At 45.0% G+C, this 25,270-nt stretch overlaps 1 protein-coding gene across 1 annotated transcript; it reads right to left on the reverse strand.

Annotated features, from left to right (window-relative positions):
• Positions 1–368: 368 nt before the first annotated feature.
• On the reverse strand, positions 369–22,549 carry LOC308512417 (cyclin-Q-like; the record flags this gene model as incomplete). The annotated part of the gene is made up of 2 exons (XM_081082176.1): positions 369–378; positions 21,792–22,549. The coding sequence occupies 2 exons, from the start codon at positions 22,547–22,549 to the stop codon at positions 369–371; spliced, it is 768 nt and encodes a 255-aa protein (XP_080938302.1).
• Positions 22,550–25,270: the final 2,721 nt, after the last annotated feature.

Consider the following 25,270-nt stretch of genomic DNA (forward strand, 5'->3'; position numbering starts at 1 on the left):
ACTCACACACACTCACACACACACACCCACACACACACACACACACACTGCAGCTCCTTCAAAAGCATCCAGCATCCCTCTCTTCCATCACTGAAGGGTTTTTAAGTCACAAGGGTGATCATTATCATGCAGTGCTGGTTGTCTGACACATTTAATGTTTCTAAAATTAAAATAGCTCTTCATCACTAGTCCAGGAGAGGCAATTGTGATAGAGAACCTTGTAAAAAATACAGGAAGATATTTTACAATAACTAGCATTATCATTTTTAGTGGACATATGGACTGCTTTAAGGGGTTCATAAATATGAATTGCTGATTTCCCAAGAGAGTGGCGTCCAGGAACTTTAGTCCCTTTTCCTTATGCAGGCTTACTGTCGCCTAGGAACATGGCGAACATTATGAGGCAATGGGTGAAGCAATGGAATGAATGAATGTTATATTCACATTTAATTTTACAAGAATAGGTTTGCAATATGTAATCACTCAGGTGGCGAGCATTTTACTTTTCATATAACAGACCTCGTCTTTTTAGTGCATCAAGCTCTGCAATGCTGACAAGCAACCAGATCATCATGAACATAAGGGTGGGCAAAATTCAAACAGATTCCCTTTGAATTTCACCTTCCAGGGATGCAACCATTGCCCTCTATGTCACTCTACCACCCTCCCCTGTGCCCCAGTGTCTCTTGCATTCTCAAATTGGCCAAGCACTTTACTCTCTCAGAAATTGTGCTCTCTGTCCTCATGCCCTCAACAGGATCTTTCCAAGCCCCTGATGGCCCCTCCTTATACAACCCTCAGGCAGGAGTCTCCTGCCTCTGTAACTTTCCATACCAGCCCCTTTGTTCTCTTGACAGAATTAGTTACAAAGAGCCATTTGTAGATAATGGTCTTGTTGGGTTTTGCTGTGTGTGTGTGTTTGTGTTTTCTGTTTTCATTGTAAACTCTGTGAGGAGAGACTGTGTGTAGCTCTGAGCATGGCATTAGCAGCCACTCCAGGACAAATAGTTGCCAAATCCATCTAGGAGAGAGGGGGGAGGGCTATGCTGAATCTCCAGTTCCCAGGTGAGTTGTTTCTGTTTCTGTTTTTTATCTGCTCTGCTCTAGGTGAGGCTGGGGCTGAAAGCAGTCGCCTCATTTGTCCTCATTCCTCCATCTATGTAGTTGGAAACCTTCAACTCTGCTAGTTCATAGGCATGGGGAACGACTGGAAGAATGGCAGGGTAGGGACACACAGGAAGCCAGCCTCACCACCCTGCTGTAACGCTCCGCCCACAGGACCTCCCCACAGCCTATGGTGAAGAGATGCAGGGTCACCTGCAGGACAGGGACACAGTGTCCGCTCCCCAATCTCCCTCTCAGATAAGGTCTTACAATTTGCAGAGTCTGAATATTCCCCATGTCTGAGTGAGAAAGAGAAAGGCAGCACAATGTGTCTGAGGCTGCCTGTCACTACTTGAGCCATGTTAAGCAGAGACAGGGTTGAACCACACAATGAGTGTTTATCCAAGGATGCGGTCAGTATGGGGAGAGCAGTCGCTCACCCTGGAAATTCGGCTCTCAGCCTCTTGGGGAGAAGATAGCTACCTGTAGCTGCCAGCTGCAAGTGTCACTTGCAAAGGGGAGGGGAGGGCCTACTATCTGCCCTTCAGGAGCTCAAAGGCTGACCACAAGGAGGCTAATCTTCCAAGACTTTAGGAACAGCTCAGCCCCTTCCTGGGATGAGATTAGAATCGTCAGCCTTCCTGAGAAAGACCCCAGGAGGGTGTCAGGGTGCAGGCACAGCTGCCAAATCAAAGCCTGTCCTGTGCCTGGTCTCTTTGCAAAATGCAATTCTTTTCTGAGTAATGGGCCATGGAGGCAGCCTATGTTTTCAGTAGAGCCTGTTTCATCCTCCAGTGTCCTGGGGCCTCGTATTTATAGTTTGTAAGTAATGATTAAACAACTGCGGCTCTATTCTTATTAGAGAAGCCCTTCCCCACTATGAGAAGCTGATTTCCAAAGACCCCCAGGAGATGCCTCAGGCCAGCCTGGATGACAAGGCTCTGCCTCAGCTTTGCTCTTCCCCTCTCCCTCTCTCCTCACAAGCCTGACTTTTGTCTCCTAAAGAGACTATGGAAAAGCAGGCAGCAAAACCTGTCAGACTGAGCATGCCAGGCCCCCTGTGCGCCCTGGAGGCGCCACCTGAGAGGAGAGCCCTGGGTTAAGGTTCAGCTAAGGGGAAGCTCTGCCAGAGCCTGAGCACCAGGCTGTGGCTGGTGCCTCCCCACCTCTCCTCAGCTTTGTTGGCCTGCTCCTCCTCAGGAGCCTCCTGCCCACTCTCTGTTTTCAGGCCCAGCTGTGACTTTGCCAAAGGGATTTGTTGGTGAGAGGAGAACCCCTTCCCGAGGGGGCAGAAAGGCAGGGAGGCTGCCATCACCTGAAGGCTTAGGGGAGGTGAGCAGAGCAAAGGCTGGATTCCAGTCTTGTCAAAGAGCTCTGGTGACCCAAACCCCAGGGGTAGACTGAGGAGGGCACCTGTGGAGAGAGACAATGTAATTGCATGTGGCCAGCTCTCCTCTGCCCCGGGGGTTACTAAAATGTCCCCATCCAGACAGTAGGGACAGTGGGCTAGCCCAGGGCAGGGCGCTCTTTTCTAGACAGGGGGCTGCGGTGGGGTGGGAGTGGGGAGCCAAGCCTGGCCCAGGGAACAAGGTAGGTAAGTGGCAGCCACAACCACAGAGGGGGAAGGGGTCCCCAGAAACACAGACCAGGGGTGGCGAATGGGACATTAGCTGGGGGTCTAGGCCTCCTGTTTCTCCCTCCACATTGGGACCGCCCCCACCCTCATGCCTGGAAGCACAGGGTTCCCCTGACAGTCCCCGACCCTCTGCCACCCCTTGCAGCCTGGTGGGTGTGGCACAGGCGCCCCTGTCCACACCTTCTCTCGGCCTGTTAAAACACGTCCCCCCCTTCTGTCCCCTGATCTTGGTTTGTTCCTGGTCTCCAGATCTTGAGAGATTTTGCCCCCAAAGGAACAAGGGCACAGTCCCAGGAAGCTTGCCGGGCGGCGCCCCCCACCTCTTACTTCCAGCCAGCCTCCCTGCTGTGCAGGAGTCCACCTGGTGAGGAGCACTACCTGTGGAAAAGGTAAGCGCACACTCTGGGTTCTTGCTGTCTCCAGGGATGAACTTGCTGTCTCTGGGGGTGAACTTGCTCTAGTCACTGGTAACCCGCAGCCACACCGCGCGGGCTTTTTCCATCTGGAAATGAGTTCCCACCTTGTTGTAGTGAAGGCCTGAGGTCCAAACCTGGCTCACTGGCGTTAGGCCTTCCGCTTGCTGTGCCAGAGTGGCAGCTCGCAGAGGAGACTTACACGGAACAATACATGGAACTCTGGCGTCGGCCTTTATTGTGTGACCTCAGCTGGCCGAGTTTGCAGTTGACCAAGGGGACCCCCAGAGCCCCGGCGCCAACTCCCCCGGGATCTGGGTCCTCAAGTCTGTGGGCTCTCAGGCCAGCCCAGCCTTGCTAAGCGCGTGGAGGGCAGAGAGGGGGCAGAAAAGTGGCTGCTGGACTGTGGGCAGTGTCCGGGAGGGAGAGGTCGCTTTCCGCAGAGCACCAGGGCCGTCACTCATCATTGTCCTCTGGTTCAGCTGGTGAGAAAGCGGTGGTCAGGCTGGGAGATAAGAGGTGACTTCCACTGAGAGCAGCAGAGCCCTCTCCTGGTGTGAGTGTGCGTGTTCCTGAGTGTGTGTGAGTGTGAGTGTATGAATTCTCACCTGATGATATGTTCCTGGGTTCCTTTTCATTCCTACTACTGATTAAGGTATTACATATGTGTTCTTAACCCCTACTATCCCCACACCCCCACCCCCACCCCGCAAGCATGCCCTCACGCTCACCCCCTGGTGTCTGCGTCCATTGACTAGGCTTATAGGCATACATACAAGTCCTTTGGTTGATCTCTCCCCCTTAGCCCCACCCTCCCCTACCTTCCCTCTGAGGGTGATGGTCTGATCCATGCTTCTCTGTCTCTGGATCTGTTTTTGTTCATTGGTTTATGTTGTTCATTATAATCCACAGATGAGTGAGGTCATGTGATATTTCTCTTTCTCGGACTCACTGACTGACTAGCTTTGCTTAGCATAATGCTGTCCAGCTCCATCCATGCTGTTGCAAATGGTCAGTGCCCCTTCCTTTTTTGTGGCAGCATACTATGCCAGTGTGTAGATGTACCACGGCTTTTTAACCCACTCATCTGCTGACCAGCACTTAGGCTGTTTCCAAATCTTAGCTATTGGAAATTGTGCTGCAGTGAACATAGAGGTACATGTATCCTTTCAGATTGGTAATTCTAGGTTCCTGGGATATATTCCTAGAAGTGGGATCACTGGGTCAAATGGGAGTTCCGTTTTTAGTTTTTTGAGGAAACTCCATACTCTTCTCCATAGTGGCTTCACCAGTCTGCATTCCCACCAGCAGTGAAGGAGGGTTCCTTTTTCTCCCCATCCTCACCAGCACTCGCCCTTTGTTGATATGTTGGTGATAGCCATTCTGACAGCTGTGAGGTAGTACCTCCTTGTCCTTTTGATTTGCATCTCTTGGGTGATCAGTGACTCTGAGCATGTTTTAATGTGTCTCTTGGCCTTCCTTTTGTCCTCTCTGGAAAAGTATCTATTTAGGTCCATTGCCCATTTTTGTGATTGGGTTGTTTATCTTCCTTTTGTTAAGTTGTATGAGTTCCCTGTAAATGTTGGAGATGAAACCCTTATCAGAGAGAACATTGGCAAATATGTTCTCCCATGCAGTGGGCTTTGTTGTTGTGTTGTTGGTGGTTTCTTTTGCTATGAAGAAGCCTTTTATTTTGATGTCGTCCCATTTGTTTGCTTTAACTTTATTTTCCATTGCCCCAGGAGCTGCGTTGGTGAAGAGATTGCTTCAGCATATATCTGAGACTCTGCTGCCTATGGATTCCTCTATATATTTTTCTGGTTTCCAGCTTTCTGTTTAAGTCATTATCCATTTTGACCTTATTATTGTGCATGGTGTAAGTTGGTGGCCTAGTTTCATTTTCTGCATGTGTCTGACCAAATTTCCCAGCACCATTTATTGAAGAGACTGTCTTAACTCCATTGTATGTTTTGGCCTCCTTTGTCAAATATTAATTGAGCTTATTGGTTTGGATTGGTTTCTGGGTTTCTGTTTTATTGCATTGGCCTATATGTCTATTCTTGTGCCAGTGTCAGGCAGTTTTGAGAACAGTGGCTTTGTAAAACAGCTTGATATCTGGTACTGAGATCCCTCCTACTTTGTTCTTCTTTCTCAGGATCGCTGCAGCTCTTTGGGGGTTGTTTGTTTTTTAAATATATTTTATTGATTTTTTACAGAGAGTAAAGGAGAGGGATAGAGAGTTAGAAACATCAATGAGAGAGAAACATAGATCAGCCTCCTCCTGCACACCCCCTACTTGATATGTGCCCCCAACCAAGGTACATGCCCTTGATCGGAATCGAACCAGGCACCTTTCAGTCCGGAGGCCGACGCTCTATCCACTGAGCCAAACCTGTTTGGGCTCAGGGTCTTTTTTTAATTACAGATGGATTTTTGGAGAGTTCATTCTAGGTCTGTGAAATATGCTGTTGGTGTTTTAATGCGGAGTGCATTGAACATATAGATTGCTTTGGGTAGTATAGCCATTTTAATGAGGTTGTTTCTACCAATCCATGAACAAGGTATGTCCTTCCATCTGTTTATGTCTTCCTCTATCTCTTTTTTCAACATCTTCTAGTTTTCTGAGTGTAGGTCTTTTACGTCCTTAGCTAAACTTATTCCTAGGTGTCTTAATTTTTTTGGTGGGATGATACATAGGATTCTTTTTTCAATCTCCTTTTCTGTAAGTTCACTATTGGTGTGTAAAAATGCCATATATTTCTTGGCGTTAATTTTGTAGTCTGCTACATTGCCAAATTCATTTACTAAGTTTATTAAATTTTTGAAGGAGTGTTTGTGGTTTTCTATGTACAGTATCATGTCATCTGCAAATAATGACAATTTACTTCTTCTTTTCCAATTTGGGAACCATTTCTTTCTTTTTCTTGTGTGATCGCACTTACTAGGACTTCCAGTACTGTGTTGAACAGGCGTGATGAAAGTGGGCGTCCCTGTCTTGTTCCTGTCCTAGAGGGAAATGGTTTTTGTTTTGCACTTTGAGTATGTTGTTGGCTGTATGTTTGTCATATAAGGCTTTTATTATGTGGAAGGATGATTCTGCTATTCCTACTTTGCTGAGTGTTTTTATCAGAAAAGGCTGTTGCACTTGGTCACATGCCTTTTCTGCACCAATTGATATGATTGTGTGGTTTTTCTCCCTCAAATAGTTTATGTGATGTTTCACGTTCATTGATTTGCAGATTTTGTACCATCCTTGCATCCCTGGAGTAAATCCCACTTGGTCATGGTGTATGATCTTTCTAATGCAATGCTGAATCCAGTTTGCTGAATTTAGTTGAGGATTGCAGCATTAATGTTCATCTGAAATATTGGCCTGTAAGTCACTTTCTTTGTAGTGTCTTTTTCTGGCTTTGCGATTATGGTAATGCTGGCTTCTTGAAAAGAGCTTGGAAGTATGCCGTCCTCTTGAAATATTTGAAATAGTGTGAGAAAGTTTGGTTTTACTTCTTCTTTGAATGTTTGGTAAAACTCCCCTGTGAAGCCATCTGGTCCAGAGCTTTTGTTTTTTGGAAGCTTTTTGGTTACTGTGTCAATTTTATCAGTATTTATTGGTCTGTTCAGGATTTTTGCTTCTTCCTGATTGAGTTTTGAAAGCTTGTCTTTTTGTAGGAATGTGTCCATTTTATTGAGCTTGTCCAGTTTGTTGTAGTAGAGTTGTTCATTGTAATTTTTTACAATACTTTGTATATCTGTGGGGTCGTTTGTTACTTCAGCTTTCTCATTTCTGTTTTTGTTTATTTGGGGGCTCTCTCTTAGTTTCTTGCTGAGCCTGACTAGAGGTTCATCAATATTGTTTATTCTTTCCAAGAACCAGCTCTTGGTTTCATTGATCTTTTGTATTATTTTTTTTTTCATCCCTACGTCATTTATATCTGTTCTGACCTTACCTTTATTATCTCTTTCTTTTTGTGTACTGTGGGCTTTTTTCTCTAATGGAGAGGCACTCTGAAGCCCAGGACAAAACAACTTTTATTTACTTGAATACACATTTGTCCTTTAGCAAAACAAACAGGCATATCAATGGTAAAGTTTGGTAAACAATAGAAGAATTTTCATGTTAGGAGGTTGCCTTCAGCCATTTTTCCCACAACAGGATAACAAAATGCTGATTTTCTGCCATGCTGAACATCAAAGTCCATTCGCCTTCTGTGGGACTTCTCCCATTGATATGTTAACTACTTTTGGTCTTTGCCCCATCATTTCCCCCTTTTTGTTTTCTTAATTAATTTAGAAAGGTGTATACTATCTTCTGGGCTCAGATTCTTTTAAGACTTGTGATTCTGCTTCTTCAGACTGGAAGAAAACATAGAAGAACAAGAAAGAGAGACAACATTGCTTATTCTAAAAAGCAAATGTAAGGAGATTCAATGAAAAGGATTGAGTTCTTTCATGTCCTTTTAAATATCGTTTTCAGCTATATAAGGAATTTGTCCATAGTAGGCTTCTTTTTGGGCTATCAGTTCTTTATGGGTCCCTTTCCAGTCACTGTTCCCTTGTGACATGACAGCAATGATGTTCGAGTTCTGGATGGTGGGCAAACGGTGAGAAATGACAATGCAGGTCTGACCTCTTTGGGCTTTGTCAAGAGCCACCGGCACCTAGGCACAGCTGATGACTGCTAGCATGGCAAGGCGTGGTCACCATCCCCCATCTCTAGATGTTTCTCCTCTGTCTCCTCAGCATGTTGCTTGGGGCACTGCTATCTGTAGTTGGAGTAGTCTGGTCAGTTCCTCTCTCAGATTCATGTTGCAGGAATCCACACAGGCTTGGAGGAGTTTTCTGGAAATACACAAGCATATCCTTGACCAAAGATTAATAAAGGGACCCTTCCTTAAACCAGACTCGGTACCTTTCCATTTAACCAGACCATTTTGCTTTGGCTTATTCTGACACCAGTGTAATTCTATGGGTGTCTTTCCATCAGCATTACAAGGGTAAAATTTAAAGTAATTAAGGCTTGGTGTGGTCTACTTACAAGAGATGTCTTCACTATTCCGCCACTTTTGTTTTCCAAGTTGGGATTTTAGAGCCCTTGTAGTAGATGTAACATGCAAGGAGGGCATTTCTTCATAATCTGTTTTGCCGGCTGTACAATATTTTGGCAGGCTGATGTAAAAGCTTGTGAAATTCTGTGACTTGTTTAATAAAATAACTTACTGACAGGCATATTCATTTCCTTTTGTTAAAGGACCAGGACTTGTTCAAATAGTATAGAAAGGCTTCGGTCACTGAGCCATTTAAATTGAGTAGTTGCAGTTCTGTTTACCAAGCCAGCAGCATAAGCAGATAAAGAGAGAATATGAAGAGGCTTTTGGAAATCCTGCAAGTCAGCCTTGGTCGTTTCTAATTCGATTCTTTGCACAGAAGTATGACTGGTCTGCATGACTTGGTCTGAACTCATTGCAGTATAAGCAGCTTTACCATGAGATGAACTATCAGTAAAAACAGTGACCTCTCCAGGAATAGGTTTCTGCCTATTCCAACTATGTTCCCTGAATATTCTTTTATTTTCATTTGCTCATTTAAATCAGTCTAAAACAAGGCTTATTTCCTATCTTCCTTTCTCATTGGGTGGGGACAGTGATTGACTCTAATTGGATTTTTGCTATCAGTCTTTGAGTATATTGACATAATTTTTTTTTTTTAGGAAAGCATAATGCAAATTGTTTTCTTTTTGAGGACTGATACATTTATTTTTATATGCAGTTTTCTAGATATTTGAAGGGAATCTCCTTCTGTTTCTGCTTCCAGAGAAATTTCTAGGCCACAGTTATGGAGTTTCTTTTAAAAGCCTTTTTCTTTCTTTTAAATAGTGCTACAAACTTGGTTTCTTTTCGGAATTACCAATTGGAGAGAGATATGCTGGCCAATGATGTAATGCATACAGATTAAGTAAAACTATCTTTTTACTTATCGTGTCTTATTAATGGTGAGATTTAATGCTTGAATGAGTTTTTTTTTAAGATATTTTTATTGATTTTTAACAGAGAGGAAGGGAGAGTGATAGTTAGAAACATCAATGAGAGAGAAACATCAATTAGCTGCCTCCTGCACAGTCCCCACTGGGTATGTCCCCGCAACCAAGGTACGTGCCCTTGACAGACTTCTTTTTTTGTTCTGGTGAGACTTCTTCTCCAGATGTCCCACATTGGGCGCCAGAATGTTGCAACCTTTTGCTGCAATGATTCAGGATCTGGGAAAGGAGCTGCACACAAATGAATACATTAGACAACAAATATAAATTTAGAAGGCATTGGGGAGCCAGGCGGAGACCTTTTTCTCTTGGGGAGAGGCTCTCTGAAATGCAGCACCCATCAGCTTTCATTTACTTGGCTGTAGGTTTCTCATATATGCCCTTTAGCAAAGCAGACAGGCATATCAGTAGTAAGGTTTAATCATCAGGTTAGCAAGATTGCGTTCAGCCATTTTGCCAACAGCCGTGTAATATACTGCTGATTTTCAGCCCTCCTGAATATCAAAGTTCATGTCAAAGTTCATTAGCCCTCCATACATACACACACACACACACACACACACACACGTATACATACACACACACATATACACACACAGATACTACTGTTGGTCTTTGCCTCAAGCACTTTACTCTGAGGTTTGACAGTGTGATCAATGCTTCTTTGTGTCTGGATGTCTTGTTGTTCATCAGCTAATGTTGTTCATTATATTCCACAAATGAGTGAGATAATGTGATATTTATCGTCCTCTGACTGGCTTAATTTGCTTAGTGTAATGCTCTCCAAGTCCATCCATGCTGTTTCAAATTATAAGAGTTCATTCTTTGTTACAGCAGTAGAGTATTCCATTGTATAGATGTATCACAGTTTATTCATCCGTGCATCTGCTAATGGGCATTTAGACTGTTTCCAAATCTTAGCTATTGTAAATTGGGCTGGTATGAACATACAATTGCATATATCTTTCCTGATTGGCCTTTCTCATTTCTTGGGATATATACCTAGAAGAGAGAACACTGGGTCAAAGGGGAGCTCCATTTTTAATTTTTTAAGAAATCTCTATATGGTTTTCCACAGTGGTTGCAGCAGTCTGCATTCCCACCAGCAGTGCACAAGGTTTGCTTTTTCTCTGCATCCTCACCAGCACTTGTGGTTTGTTGATTTTTTTCTGAAAGCAATTCTGACATGTGTGGATGGTACCTCATTGTCATTTTGATTTGCATCTCTTGGACTGTTCGTGCCTTTGAGCATTTTTCGTATGTCTCTTGGCCTTTTATAGGTATCCTTTTAAAAAGTGTTAATTTAGGTCCTTTGCCCATGTTTTGATTGGATTTTTTATCTTCCAATTGTTAATTTGTGTGAGTTCCCTGAAAACTTTGGAGATTCAACACTTATCCGAGATACCATTGGCAAATATGTTCTCCCTATGCAGTGGGCTTTCTGGTTGTTTTCTTCAGGATTTTGTTTACTGTGCAGGTTTTTATTTTGACGTAGTCCACTTGTTTATTTTCCCCTCTGTGTGCATTGCCTTTGGAGCTGTATCAATAAAGATACTGCGAAGACATATCTGATATATTGCTACATAGGCAATCTTATAAGTTTTTTTTTTTTTATAGATTCTCATCTGATGTTTAAGTAGATCCATTCTGAGTTTATTTTTGTGAATGGTGTAAGTTGGAGGTCTAGTTTCATTATTTTGCATGTATCTTTCTAATTTTCCTAACATTTATTGAAGAGACTGTCTTGACTCCATTGTATGCTCTTGCCTCCTTTGTAAATTAATAATAGAGCATAATGACTTGGGTACACTTCTGGGTTCTCTGTTCTGTTTCAGTGGAGTATATGTCTTTTCTAGTGCCAGTAGCAGGCAGTTTTGAGAATGGTGGCTTTATAATATAGCTTAATATCTGGTATTGTGAGCCCGCCAACTTTTTTCTTCTTCCTCAGGATTGCTCAGACTATTTTTACTCCATTTGAATTTTTTCGAGGATTTTTTTGTGTCTGTGAAATATTCTGTTGGTATATTAATGGAGATTACAATGAATCTATAAATTGCTTAGGGTAGTATGGACATGTTAATGAAGTTAAGTCTACCAACCCATCAACATGGTATATTAATCCATTGGTTGATATCTTTATCTCCATTTCAATGTCCTGTAGTTTTCCAAGTGCAGTTCTTTTACTTTCTTTATGAATCAATAAAAATGTACAGTTTTTAATTATAAACCTTGTTTTCTATCAAAATTACTTCTTGCGTGAATTGTGGGACACCCTTTACTTAGGCGACTCCTGTGAAAGGGCCATTCGACCCACAAAGGGGTCGCAACCCACAGGTTGAGAACCGCTATTCTAAAATGTCACTTAAATCTAATGGATCCAGTGTGTCCTTTAGAGGCTCTGCATCCTTGTTATTTTTTCATATGGAAGATCTATCCAGTGATGTCAGAGGGGTGATAAATGTCCCTTACTGTGACTGTCCTTTTGTCACACTCTCTGTTAAAGTCTTCTAGAATTTTTGTTTGTTTTGATTTTTTGTTTATTTGTTTGTTTGAGATATATAAATTGAGGTGCTCCTATGTTGGCTGAATATATGATTACTAGGGTTATATCGTCTTGTTGGTTGGTCCCTTTAGTATCATGCAGTGACCTTGATGGCCTTTATTTTAAAGTCTATTTTGTCTGATATGCATATTGTTACTTCGGCCTTTTTTTTCTTTTCCATTTGCATGGAAATTTTTCCCATTCCTTCACTCTCATCCTGTGTGTGTCTTTTGTTTTGAGGTGGTGCTCCTGTAGACAGCATATACTTGCATCATGTTTCTGTATCCATTTTGCTCCACTACACCTTTAGATTGGAGCATTGACCTATTTACATTTAGGGTTATTATTCATAGGTATTTATTTATTTCTTTCCATTTCGTTTCTGTGTGGCTAAGTTTCTGTCTCTGTTTCTCCTTCTCATTACAGCAATCTCTGTAGCATTTCTTGTAAAGCTGGCTTGGAGATGATGTACTCCTTCAGCCTTTTTCTGTCTAGGAAGCTCTGTATTTGACCGTCTATTTTGAATGAAAGAATTGCCAGATATAGTAATCTTGGTCTCAGATCCTTGCTTTCCATTAATTTGAGTACTTCATGCCATCTTCTTCTGGCCTATAGAGTTTCTGATGAGAGATCAGGAGTCAGCCTTATGGGAACTCCTTCATAGCTAACAGTTTTCTTTTATCTTACTGCCTTGAAGATTCTCTCTTTCTCTTTAATTTTTGGCATTTTAATTATGATGTGTCTGGGCACGGGTTTGTTTGGGTACTTCTTCTTTGGGGTTCTCTTTGGCTCTTGATCTTGTGTGGGATTTTCCTTTACCAGGTTATGTAAGTGTTCTGCCATTGTTTCTTCAAAGACCTTCTCTATGCCTTTCTCCCCTCCTGCCTCTTTTGGCACACTGGCTATTCTAATACTGTTATGTAAGTGGCCCTCCTGTTTGTTTGTTTGTTTGTTTTAAATCTTAATTTTTCTGTCTTTTTTTTATTGGGTGATATTTTTAACTCTGTTCTAAATCAGTGATTGGATCCTCAGCTTTCCCTAATATCTGCCTATTCCTTCTAATGTGTTCTTTATTTGTATTATGTCATTTTATATCTTTTTTTATTGGGTGATATTTTTAACTCTGTTCTAAATCAGTGATTGGACCCTCAGCTTTCCCTAATATCTGCCTATTCCTTCTAATGTGTTCTTCATTTGTATTATGTCATTTTATATCTTCTTTTCGTAGTCACTATATCTTTTTATATGCTGTTGAGCTCTTTTACCTTCATAACTCTGATGTCTGATTCAGATAAATGTCTTCTCTGTGCTTCATCTCTCTCAATATCTGGAGAATTCTCCAGTTCTCTCATTTGAGGATTGTTTATTTATTTCCTCTTTCTGGCTTTCTGTGTGGGTTTGTGGTGACAAGTTAGGTAGACCTGTCTGCCTATCAGTCTCTAGTGCAGAATATTGTTAAAGGATGTTTCTGACTAAGTAGGTCAGGCAAAGACTCAAAGCATCCAGAGTCCTACTCTGTCTATAGACTGATAGGATTCCAACTTAACTTGCTTCCAAGGCAATGGTCCTCAGGTTATAGCAAGAGTTTGTTTCAACAGGGTGGTGCAGTTGCCTCTGTGTGTAGGTTTATTGTTATTTATAATCTCTTAAGTGTCCTCAGGGCAAGGTGTTTCCCAGTAGTGTGTGTTAATTGTCTCTCCTCCAGGAAAGGCAAATGTCTGCATGGGAAAGATTTTCTCTGCTGCATGAGGAAATGACTCCTCCCAGGAAGCTTGAAGTGTCTGTCTTCTGTGCTGGAACCCTTGAGTCCCCAGTTCTGGCTTTTACCCTCACAGCTCCAGTCCACTTCACCCTCCCTTTGCCAGGGCACAAGGGGTGTGGCTCCACAGGGAAATTTGTGCGCTGGCTCTTTAAGAGGATACCTGAATTTCTAGCTGTCTCTCCCTGGCAGACAGTGCCCTGCTGCTATTCACATCCACAGGTTATTTGGGTACCCTCCTCAGTTCTGGTGCTCTCTGCTAGGAGGCCGAGCTTGGGGATTAGACCCAGAGTTCTCAGTGGTAGTCCACCACAGCTGAGATATCTCTCCGAGACTTCAGTTGCTGTCTGTGGGTGTCAGGCCCGCCCCTTCAAGCCTCCTCTCCTCCTACCAGTGTCTAAGTGGCCTCCACCTTCGGTCCTCTGGTGTCAGGGTTCTCTCCTGTGAGTTTTCCATTGATTATTCAGGAAGTTGTTCTGTATTTTAGTTGGAATATCAGTTTGTTCCTGGGAGCATGTCCCTGCAGCATCCATGATTCTGCCACCATTCTTTTAAATATATTTTTATTTATCTCAGAGAGAAACAGAGAGCAAGTGAGAGTTAGAAACATCAGTCATGAGAGTGATTCATTGATCAGCTCGCTCCTGCAAGCCCCAGACTGGAGATTGAGCCCACACTCAGGCAAGTGCCCTTGACCTGAATCGAAACTGGGGCCCTTCAGTCTGAAGGTCGGTGATCTGTCCACTGTTCCCAACTGGCTAGGGTTCTGCCACCTTTTTCAATCTTCTTCAGAATCCCTCTGCATTGTAAAGTCCCTGCTAACATTCTTGTCCAATACGCTCCTTTTCATGTGGTTTCAGGATGGAGTTGTGCATGAAGGCCCTAATGTCCTGTGAGTGCACATTCTGATCAATAGCACCATCAGGAAATGTGCATTGAGGGATGCTCAGTAGGCATATAGTACCAGAAACCTGCCATGTATCTTACTGTTTCTGTTTCTGTTTGGATCATGATGGAGCTCAACTAAGGCTCTTGTTTCAATTAGGGGTAGGCAGGATATACTCTTCATTTCAACCCATGTTCTTCTGAGAAACTTTGGTAGTCATGCCCTACTCTAATATGTATTAGGCCATTCAATTATAAGGCCAGATCTTTTTGTAAGGACAAGGCATTTATTTTTATTGAGTGAAAATTCTAATTAACACATTAATATATAAAGATATAATTTGTACTTCCAACAATCATATACGTATTGAAGAAATATGGAGACCAAATAACTACATCTTAATCAATAGGATACAAGTACAGTAGTTCCTCGCGTTACATTGTTGACGCGTTCCTGCAGTGGGATGTAATGCAATATTCGCGTAAGTCAGAACCCACCTACATAAGCACATATGTCACTCACATGGAGCACACATACACAGCAGTAATGGTGTGCAACAGTAAAAAAAAATTAGAAGAAAGATAACAATTGCTGACCTTTCTTGTGGTAAATGAATATTAAGAAAATATAAAGCACATATGTGCATACGTAGAAATATCAAACTTTTTTTTTTTTAATAAATAAATGGGGAATGGCAACGTAACCACAAAACTTATGTACTTCGAGACCAATGTAACCCAAGGAATGTCTGAATTGTCACAGCAGGCTGAAAAGTGATCAGTGTGGATTCAGATGGCCTGTTTTTAATGAAAAGAAGGTTGGAAAGGGACACTTGAGTCAGGCATTGAGAGTTGCTAAATCAGAGCGTGCACATAGTTGTGAAGAAATAAGGTAAAAGTGACTTATTCATATTACTAAAGAGATGTTTTAAAGTCTAACATAGAGACCCTCACTATAAATTATGTTGTAAAATTGAAAGTATTGATAGCATCAGTGTAGTTAAGAAGAATATGCCTCTGCACTTGAATATAGACAAGCATCCTGCCCATTTCAATTTTGGATGAGCTAGTGAGCAAAGAAAATTAGTGATAGGCTCCCTTAGGGGCATTAGTGGAAAGAATTAGCACTGAAGCATAGTACTGTTTGTGGGACATGTAATAGTTCTCATATTTTGAGGGAGATTAGTGCCCTTCATATAAGCCATTAAATAATACCGCTAAAGAGCAGTAAAATCTGAATGGCCATCATTACAAAATTCAGGTTATACCTTTAAATTATTCAGCATTAGAAGAGAACCATGCTAAATCGGTGATAAATAATAAAATGACTAGAAGCCTGGTGAACGAAATTCAAGCACTGGTGGCGTCCCACAGCCTGGTCTGCACCCTCACGCAATCTGGGACCCCTTGGGAGATGTGGGACTGCCAGGTTAGGTCTGACACCTCCTGAGGGATGTAGCAATGCACGAAAGGGCAGGCAGCCGGGCAGGAGCCCAAGCTGGAGCCAGGTGCTCTGTTCCCGCTCATCCAAGCCCCACTCCACCTGCCACCACTGCTTCGTAGCCTTGTCACATAGGCACATAGGCAGCAGAGGCTCTTGCTGTCACAGCTGCACTTTCCAGCCATTAGCCCGCCTTCTGGCTGAGTGATGATCTTGCTGTGGGAGAGCCTTGACCACCTGGGGGAAGCTCCTGTGTTGAGCGTCTGCGTCCAGGTGGTCGGTGTGCATTGTACCAACCACTCATAATGTCGCTTACGCTTTTATATATATAGATATGTGTGACCAATTTGGCATGTCCTGGCCCAATAGAATATTAGTATTCACGGATGATATCTTGCCACTATTAGAATACCAGTGGCCAGGTGCATGGATTTGTGCCCATTGAAAGGAGATTAATTAGAAGAAATATTTTAGTACTGCTGTTTGCCCTTTCTCTATAATAGCAGTGTCAACCAAATTCAGATTGACAATGACGATTTGAAACACATGCATGCAAATGTCGCCAGCAAGAGCTTCAAACGTATGGCACATGCTCGAGTCACCTTAGCCATATAAATGTGTGTGTGTGTGTGTGTGTGTGTGTGTGTGTGTGTGTGTGTCTTTAGATAGATAGAGAATAAACTTGCTTAACTAGACCTGCTTTCTGATTTAGCTCAACTTTTTCCAACCCATTGAATCACCTTAATTTCTCTTCAGGGTAATTGTCAGCAACACAGCAGTAAATGTCAACACAAAGCACATTATTATTGTAGTTCATGCGGGGAGAACAACGGGTAAAATATTTCACTGCAGCAGTTTTTGACTTCATTCAGCACAGTGAGAAAACCTGAAGTCATTTTCAAGTTCCACCATTTCTTCCTTCTTTTCAGTCAGGTCAAGATTCTAAGCTTTCAAAATCTCCGTTTTCTGGCTAATGAAGAGATAAGAGGATACCTCCGAGTTACCATCTACCTACACCAGAGCTTTGAGTGAGGGGCGGGGTTGCGCAGGGTGACACCCACTGCCCCATCCGTGATTGGAGGAGGCTTTTGAGGAGCCCAGCCAGAAACAGCAGGCTGGGCCTGGCCAGGTGCCTTCTGTACCACATGCTCACATGACCAGCGCCTGGGCATGAGCCCAGTGTGCACCCAGTCAGCACACCAGGGCCTGGTTGCATGCACCAGTGAGCAAGCACCTTGCCTGGACTCAGCAGGCTCTGCACCACCTGCTCCTTCACAGCACCAGTCTCAGAGCCAGGGAGCATCCAGAGTCAGGCTGTGTTGGGAGACTGGGGCTCCTGGGGGCAGCGCGCTTCCTCTCAGTTCCACTAGGGGGCCTTCAGCTGCAGGGCGCCTGAGGATTCACAGGGCTCCCCAGGGCCATTGCACTAGGAAGGACAGGGCAAGCAGGATGATCCAGGAGGCTTTTAGCTTCACCTCGGTGCAGGGAAGTGGTGATACCTAGGACACAAGGGCACAGGAAGTTCAGAGGGCAGCTTTGGGGCTGGAGTGGGAGGACTTCATGCAGGTGGGGGAGGCTGAGACCCTGGAGCTGAGGTTGGACACAGGCCAGGATATTGGGCTTGATCTTGAGTGCGGGAGAGGGGAGGACTGGGTGGCTGCAGAGCAGTGTGTGCAGGGAGAGGAGAGTGAGGTGCAGCAGGGAACCTTTGCTCCTCAAGGGGAAGACAAGGAGGGCCTGTGGGAGGAGTTCCAGGCACAGGCTCAGTTTATCCTGAGGACAGAGGGCCTTCTGCAGGTGGTGCCATGGCAGGCCAAGTGGGCAGGTGAGGAGGTTTTCCCAGATCTGCAGGTGGGGAGGCAGGAGGAGGTGGTGAGTGAAGAGCTGAGGCTGGAGGCACAGGATCCAGGTGACCCACAAGGGAGTGACCACCAGGAGGAGGGGTGGATGGAGGAGCAATTAATTGCAGGGGAGCAGTTTGTCCTGCAGGGGGAGGGGAAGTGCACCATGGAGGCAGTGGAACAGGTGGGAGAGGTGGAGCCTCAATCAAGGCCAAAGCAAAGCCAGAAGAAGAGGAGCCAGTGCAGCAGGAGCAGGCCCAGTCAGGGCCCGGGGCCAAGTTCACCTGGTCCCCTCTGGAGGTGCTCCAGGCCCTTCAATTGGAGATGGAGCCCATGAACGAGCAAGCCAGCAGGGCCTTCTCTCGGCTCAGGTGCAGGACTCGGCAGAGGCTCAAGCCCTATTTCAAACGGAGAAGCCTCAATATCCGGCGCATCCCTGGGTTTTGGCTCACAGCTGTATCCTTGAGGGTAGAGGAGCAGGATCACAAGGAGCATGGGACAGTGCAGGAGAACGGTGTAAGCGGGGATGGTTCCCATAGAAAAGAACATTGAGGACAAGCTAGGGGCAGTGCGCCCCGGTCTGGCCCAGGATCCTGGAGACACCCTCTGTCTTGTACAGGCACCATAGAAGCATTACCAGGGGGTCCAGGGGCAGAGCTCCAAGGCAGAGGCACGCATACAGCAGGGGCTGATGCCCACACACAGGGCTGTGTTGCACGGGCTGTTCTGGGACTAACTAATGCTGCCTTACAGGCTGTCTCTATGTCCAGTTTCTCAGTCAGAAGCAGGAATGTGTGATGTGTAGCCTGTCAAGCCCTCAGCACAAAACAATCTGGTGGGCATCAGGGTCTGTCAGGAAACAGAGTGGTGCTGTGCCGCTTTCTGCCGTTTATGTGGAAGGAGTGGCCTTAAGGGAAGGAGAGGCCAGGCCAGGCTGCTCTTTCTAGCTGGTCCATGCCCAGCTCCCAGGTTGGAGGCTCCTTGACCCAAAGCAGTTTGTCAACCACCCAGAGTTGTCGGCCATGATCAGCGTCCAAGATGAAAATATGCTCGGCCATGTGATCGATTTGAAGGTAAGTGCACCTGCTCCAAGGAGTAGTGGAGGGCAGGTGGGGAAATGGCCTGTCCCTGAAAACAGCTACAGGCGGCAGCACTGGGCAGCGATTTCACTCCCTGTATCCACTTTCCTTCTGCAGGTGAGGGAAGTCAGGCATCCCTGGGGTTGCTGCACCATTAGCCTGTACTTCCGCAGCAACCCCTACTTCCACAACCATGTGATTGTGAAGGAGTATCTCCTCACCCTCACAGGTAAGAGGAGGCTCCCTGCATGGGCTGCAGCTGGTGGTGGGCAGGGATGGAAGGCGATGTACCCAGCTTCACATACCCCTCTCCTGCAGGATACAGGTTGTCCTGTGCCACTCCCATTCAGTGGTACCAGCATTATGAATGAGAAGTCTACAGCCACAGGCTCCAGGACAGCAGCGCCAGCTTCTTTCACTGGTTCTCTGACCACAGTGTGACAGCATCTGGCAGGATTGCTGAGGTGGGATGTCGCTGGCCATGCCAGCATACAGCTTCCTGTGTCCGCCTGCTGCTTGGGATTCTAGTCTGGTCCCTGTGCTCTCCTAACCCAGGTCTGTTTGCCCTACCAGATCATCAGCAAAGACCTGTGGCTCAATCCCCTGAAGTACTATGAGAGGATGATGGCCCCTAGTGAGCGGACAGGACAGGTGAGGAGGGGATGCCTGGGTTCTCCCCTGGTGTGCTGCCAGGTTCCTGGGCCATTATTTTTCTCTCACAGGGACACCTGGATGCTGGGAGGGAAACAACCTGTAACACGAGGGCCGCAGGGTGTGTGGCTGAGACAGGAACTACCAGTACAACAAGGGCAGTGCAATTCCAGCTCAGGCAGGGGGGCTTAGGCAGGAGGAGGGAGTGTGCATGTCCACTGTCACTCAGAGTCAAAGCAGATTACCTCAGCCCCTCCTCTGAACTCTCCCTCTAGTCCGCCCACAGCACCTTCAGGCCTTTCCACCTGGCCCTCAACAGGGGCTGCCATGACATGTTCTTCCTATACTCCTTTCCACAGGTGTTTGTGAATTTTCCTCATGCTGAGGCCTAGGCTGCTGTGCTGCCACGCCACATTGCCCTGTTGCTGCTCACCACCATCTCCTATTTCCCCAGGGTCTCCTCTTCCTCCTGGGGCCAGTGGGATCAGCCTGCTCCTTACCAGTATCTTAGGGGGCAAAATGTGGGCCACAGAGCTGGAGGAATCCTTGTTTTGCAGCCTTGTCAGAGGTGCTTCAATCCTTTTATCCATTTAGGTTTTCCAAGGAGAATACCTCATTTGTTTACCCTCCCTAACTGGAAAACAGGGCAGCATGCCATGACGAAATAACACACTGCTTCATTTTGTATGCAGTTCACTTCAAAGACTTCATGCACATATGGTCATAGACACCCTGGGAAATTTAGGGCCATGAATATAACTCACCATCCAAACGGACTGCTTTTCTGTGTTTGTTGTAAAATCAGACAAGAAATCCCATGTTGCAGAACACTTTCTTCTGAAAACTTTTTGTAATGTTAGTGTTTAAGGTTTTACAAAAAGTAATATATATGTCTCTTTCTTTTTTTCTACTGACCTTCCCTCCGGCTTCCTCTATCTCTAGTCTCTTGTTCTTGTCACCCACTCCCAGTGTCTTGCCTCTGTTGGTCTGTTGGTTGTGCTTATATTCTGAATATGTTAACAATACAATATGTAAAATTTAAACATTTCAGTATATTGTAATTTAAATCAGCACTTAGGAAGCAACCTTGTACAATTCAAACCTTGCCTCCAATCCTGAAACTTCATAATGGTACCTACAATTCTTGTTGCTTCCCCCAAACCTACCATTTGCTTTTTGTCATTCTTAAATAACAGAAGCCAAATTGCTTACAATAAAATATTGTCTGTACCTTATCATTTTTATTTTCAGTGTCTAATTCTTCTGTCACAGGGGCTTCCCCTCTGACTCCCCAAGTGCCCAATCAGGTGAGCTACTGTACTGCATGATTCACTCTCTCTTGCATACATGGTGTATCCTGTGATCGCCGCCAGCACCACACTCAGGACCTCTTACAGGGGTGTCCCATCGGCTGTTGCAGTAATTGCCGTGCCCCCATCATACCCATCTCCTGTGTGGCTGTAATAATCATCACAGGAACTGGGCCACCATAAGTCAGAAGGGGCCTTCGTGGTGGTGGTGCCCAGTTTTTTATTGGAATGTTGATCTTCCTTTTGTTTAGTGGATGAGTTCAGTATGAATTTTGGAGAATAGGTCCTTATCTGATATAACATTGGCAAATATCTTCTCCCAGGCAGTGGACTTCCTTGTTTTGTTGTTGTTGTTGTTGTTGTTGTATTTGTTGGCCGCTTCTTCTCTGCAGAAGTGTTTTAATTTGACGTCGTCCCATTTGTTTCTTTTCTCCTCAGTTTCCATTGCCCTAGGAGCTGTATCAGTAAAGGTATTGCTGAGACAGATGCCTGATATTTTGCTTCTTCTAAGATTTTCATGGTTACCCACTTACTTTTAAGTCCTTTATTCATTCCCAATTTATACTTGTGTATGGTGTCAGTTGGTGGTCTAGACTAATTTTTTTTGCATGTATCTGTGCTATAAGTCCAACACCAATTATTATTATGTTTTTATTTTGGCTTTGTAATATCTTCAATGAAACAAAATAAAATTTCCTCTATGTTAATTGAGTCATACTTTCTCTAAATCTGGCCTTTAAAAAAATCCCCTGGGGCACAGTCCCATCCGTTCTTTGATTTTCCTTCCACTGATCCCAAACCTCGGCTGTAGTCTGTGTCCTTGCAAAGGACAAAAGCAGACCCGGAGGCCTCAGAGCTGCCCGCAGCACCCTCCTGCCCGCGGCACCCTCCTGCCCGCGGGAGGTGCAGCGCCCATCCCCATCTGGACCTTGGCTGCCAGGGACAGTCAAAGCCTGAGAATCAAAGTGGCAGCATGTCATCGCCTTCACCGGCCTGCCTCCAGCAGCACAAAACCAGTCCTCCCTGCCAGTGCTCTGGGGACCGGCCCTCAGGGCGATGTGGTGGTGCTGTCCCCTGGCAGCCGAGTGTCCCAGGCTTGTCTTTGGGGATCTCTGTGTCCATGGTATAAATGCGAGTGAGATCAGACACAATGTTATCAATGATTGGCTTGGTAAGGTCGCCACTAAACACCTGCCACCATGGCTTCTCGGCCATGGCCTCAGCGGGCACCTGGACCCCATAGACCTGCAGGGCCAGGTGGAGCACCGCCACCGCTATGTGCTGAGCCTGGAACCGGAAGCACAGCCCCCCGCGGTAGCTGTCCCGCAGCAGGGCCCAGGCAGTGATGGAGATGGGGGTCCGTTGCCAGCTGTAAGGATTCAGCCAGTTCTTGAGAGAAATCAGGTAGTGGAGCAGGTACCTGTGTGGGTGCTGAAAGGAGACTTGGAAGCGCAGTACCCGCAGCACAAGGAGCTCGCACTGCACAATGCTGTCCTGGATCACCCAGACTAGGGAGTCCATCTCCAAGGGCTCGCTGCCTGGGTGGAAGTACCTGTTGGACACGTTGATGATGTCACGGGTTCGCAGGGGCTGTTCTTCCACTTTGCCAGCCAAGTAAAGGGCAGACATGGCGACCAAGTAGGGGTCATAGGCATCCAGGTTGATCTCGCAGAAGAACTTATGGTAAATGGCACAGGCGGTGGCGAGGGGAATGGACTGCATCCCTAGCTTGACACCTGCCTCCATGATGAACCTTCTCACGCGGAAGTGCACCCTCGCCTGGGGTTCGGGCCACCCCTTGGCGCCTGGCGCCGCGTCCTCCTCTCTGCAGCTGTCCAGGCTAAGGTCCTCCATGGGGCCCTGCTGGGAGGCCCCAGACCCCGCGGGAAGGGCAAGAGTCTCCAGTGCAGTGCCTGTGCCAGCAGAGTCCTAGCACAGTGCGCAGCCGCCCCGCCGCGCCCCGCCCCGCCGCGCCCCGCCCCGCCCCGCGCCGCCCCACCTACCCAGCCCTGCCTAGGCCTGACTGCCATCCAGGTTCCAACACCAATTATTGAAGAGACTGTATGACTCCATTCTATGCTTTTGCCTCCCTTTGTCAAATATTAATTGAGCATAATGGTTAGGGTCGACTTCTATGTTCTCTGTTCTGTCCCATTGGTCTTTTTGTCTGTTTTAGTTCCAGTAAGAGGCAGTTCTGAGAATGGTGGCTTGTAGTATAGCTTGATATCTGGTATTGTGATCCCTCCAAATTTGTTCTTCTTTGTCCAGATTGCTGTAACTATTTGGGGTCTTTTCTTAAATTCATAGGAATTTTTGGAAACTTTCTTCTAGGTCTGTGAGATACGCCATTGACATTTTAATGGTTAATACATTAAAACTGTACATTGCTTTGGGTACTATGAACATTTTAATGATGTTGATTGTACCAAACCATGAATATGGTATGTTCTTCTATTTGCTTTAGTCTTCCTCTATCACTTTTTTTCAATTTCCTGTAGTTTTCCAGAACAGGTTTTTACCTCCTTAGTTAAGTTTATTCCTAGGTTTCTTAAATTTTTGTTGCACTGCGAAATGGCATTTTTGTTTGTTTGTTTCTATTTCTGAGTTCATTATCCGTGTATCAAAAAGCCATAGAATTCTGGGTGTTAATTTTGTACCCTGCTACATTGCCAAATTCATTTATTAAATCTCCTAGTTTTTTTGGTGGAGTCTTTAGGTATTTCTATGGACAATACCATGCCATCTGCGAGAATTATGACAGTTTTACTTCCTCTTTTCCACTTAGCATGCCTTGTTTGACTTCTTCTTGTCTGACTGCATTGCCTAGCACTACCAGTACTCTGTCGAACAGAAGTGGTGAGAGTGGGCATCCCTGTCTTGTTCCTCTTCTTAGAGTAATTGTTTTTGCCCATTGAGTATGATGTTGTCTGTAGTTTTGTCACATAAGGCTTTTTTAATGTTGAGGTATGATCCCTCTATGCCCAGTTTGCTTAGAGTTTTTATCAAAATTGAGTGTTGGATTTTGTCAAATGCTTTTCCTGCACCAATGGATATGAATCTCTCTCAATTTGTTTATGTGATGCATCACACTTATTGATTTCTGGATGTTGACTCATCCTACTTCCCCAGAATATATCCGCTTTGGCATGGTGTATGCTCATTTCAATGTAATGTTGCATCGCATTTGTTAGAGTTCTGTTGAGGATTGTAACATCTATGGTCATCAGAGATATATTGGCCTGCATTTTTCTTTCTTTGTGTTTTCTCTATCTGGCTTTGGGATTAGAGTAATGCTGGCTTCATAGGAAGTGTTGGGAAATGGTACTTCCTTTGAATTTTATGGAATAGTCTGAGGAAGAAGGTGTTAGTTTTTCTTTGAACACTTGGTAAAAGTCCCTGTGAAGCCGTCTCGCCCAGGCTTTTGTTTGCTGCAACTTATTTTTGTGACTGCTTGAATTTCCTGAGTAGTTATTGGTGTGGTCCTATGTTTTATTCTTCCTAACTGAGTTTAGGAAGATTGTATTTTTCTAGGAATATGTCCATTTCTTCAGGGTTGATCAGTTTGTTGGAGTAGAGTTGTCCATAGTATTTATTTACAATCCTTTTTATATCTGTGGGGTCTTTTGCTATTTTGCCTCATTCATTTCTGATTTTGTTTACTGGGGTCCTGTTGGTGAGCCTAGCTAGAGCTTAGTCAATCTGGTTTATCCTTTCAAAGAAATAGCTCATGTCTTTATTAATCTTTTGTGCGGTTTTCGGTCTCTATGTCATTTATTTCTGCTGTGATCTTCATTATTTCCTTCCTGCTGCTCAGTTTGGGCTTTGCTTGTTGCTCTGTCTAACTTTTTAAGTTGTGGGGGTTAGATAATTTGTTAACTGTTTTTCTTGATCTTTGAGTTAGGCCTGTAATGCTATGAAGTTCCCTCTAAGGACTACTTTCAGTGTGTCCCATAGATTTTGGACTTTTATTTTTAATTTTCATTTACTTGCAGGATGATTTTAATTTCTTCTTTAATCTCTTCGGTAACCCAGTTATCTATCTTTGTACATAAAAGCCCTGTGACCGGAATGGCAGAATGACCAGAATAGCTGGTGGCTATGACTTGTGTTGCAGCAGCCAAGCAGCCTTATCTGGGCCCCAATCGGCCATATCCCTGACCAGCCTTGCTTCCCATCTGCCCCCAATCCCCCATTCGGGGCAGGACTGATAAGAAAACCACTCACAGCCTTTCCCCTGGTCAGCCCCACCCCCTATATGCACTAACACCCAGATTAGAGGCATGGCCTTCTGGTTAACCGCCAATGGCCACTAACCGCTGCAGGCCTGGCCCCATGTGCCCCCATCTGGGGAGGCCAACCACAATGCTTCCATACAGGAATTCATACCCTGGGCCTCCATTTATTTAATAAAAGACTATTTAGCCTCCAAGTATTTGAATTTTGTTATATCTTATTGTAGTTTATTAGCAATATAAGAGGCCCAGTGAACGATCATTGTACACTTGGCGGAGTCCCTCACACTCTGGCAGCCTGGGAGACCTCAGGGGATGTCCGAATGATGGCTTAGGCTTAATC

The sequence above is a fragment of the Myotis nattereri genome (assembly GCF_964212035.1).
Source record: "Myotis nattereri genome assembly, chromosome: Y".
NCBI classification, from domain to species: Eukaryota; Metazoa; Chordata; class Mammalia; order Chiroptera; family Vespertilionidae; genus Myotis; species Myotis nattereri.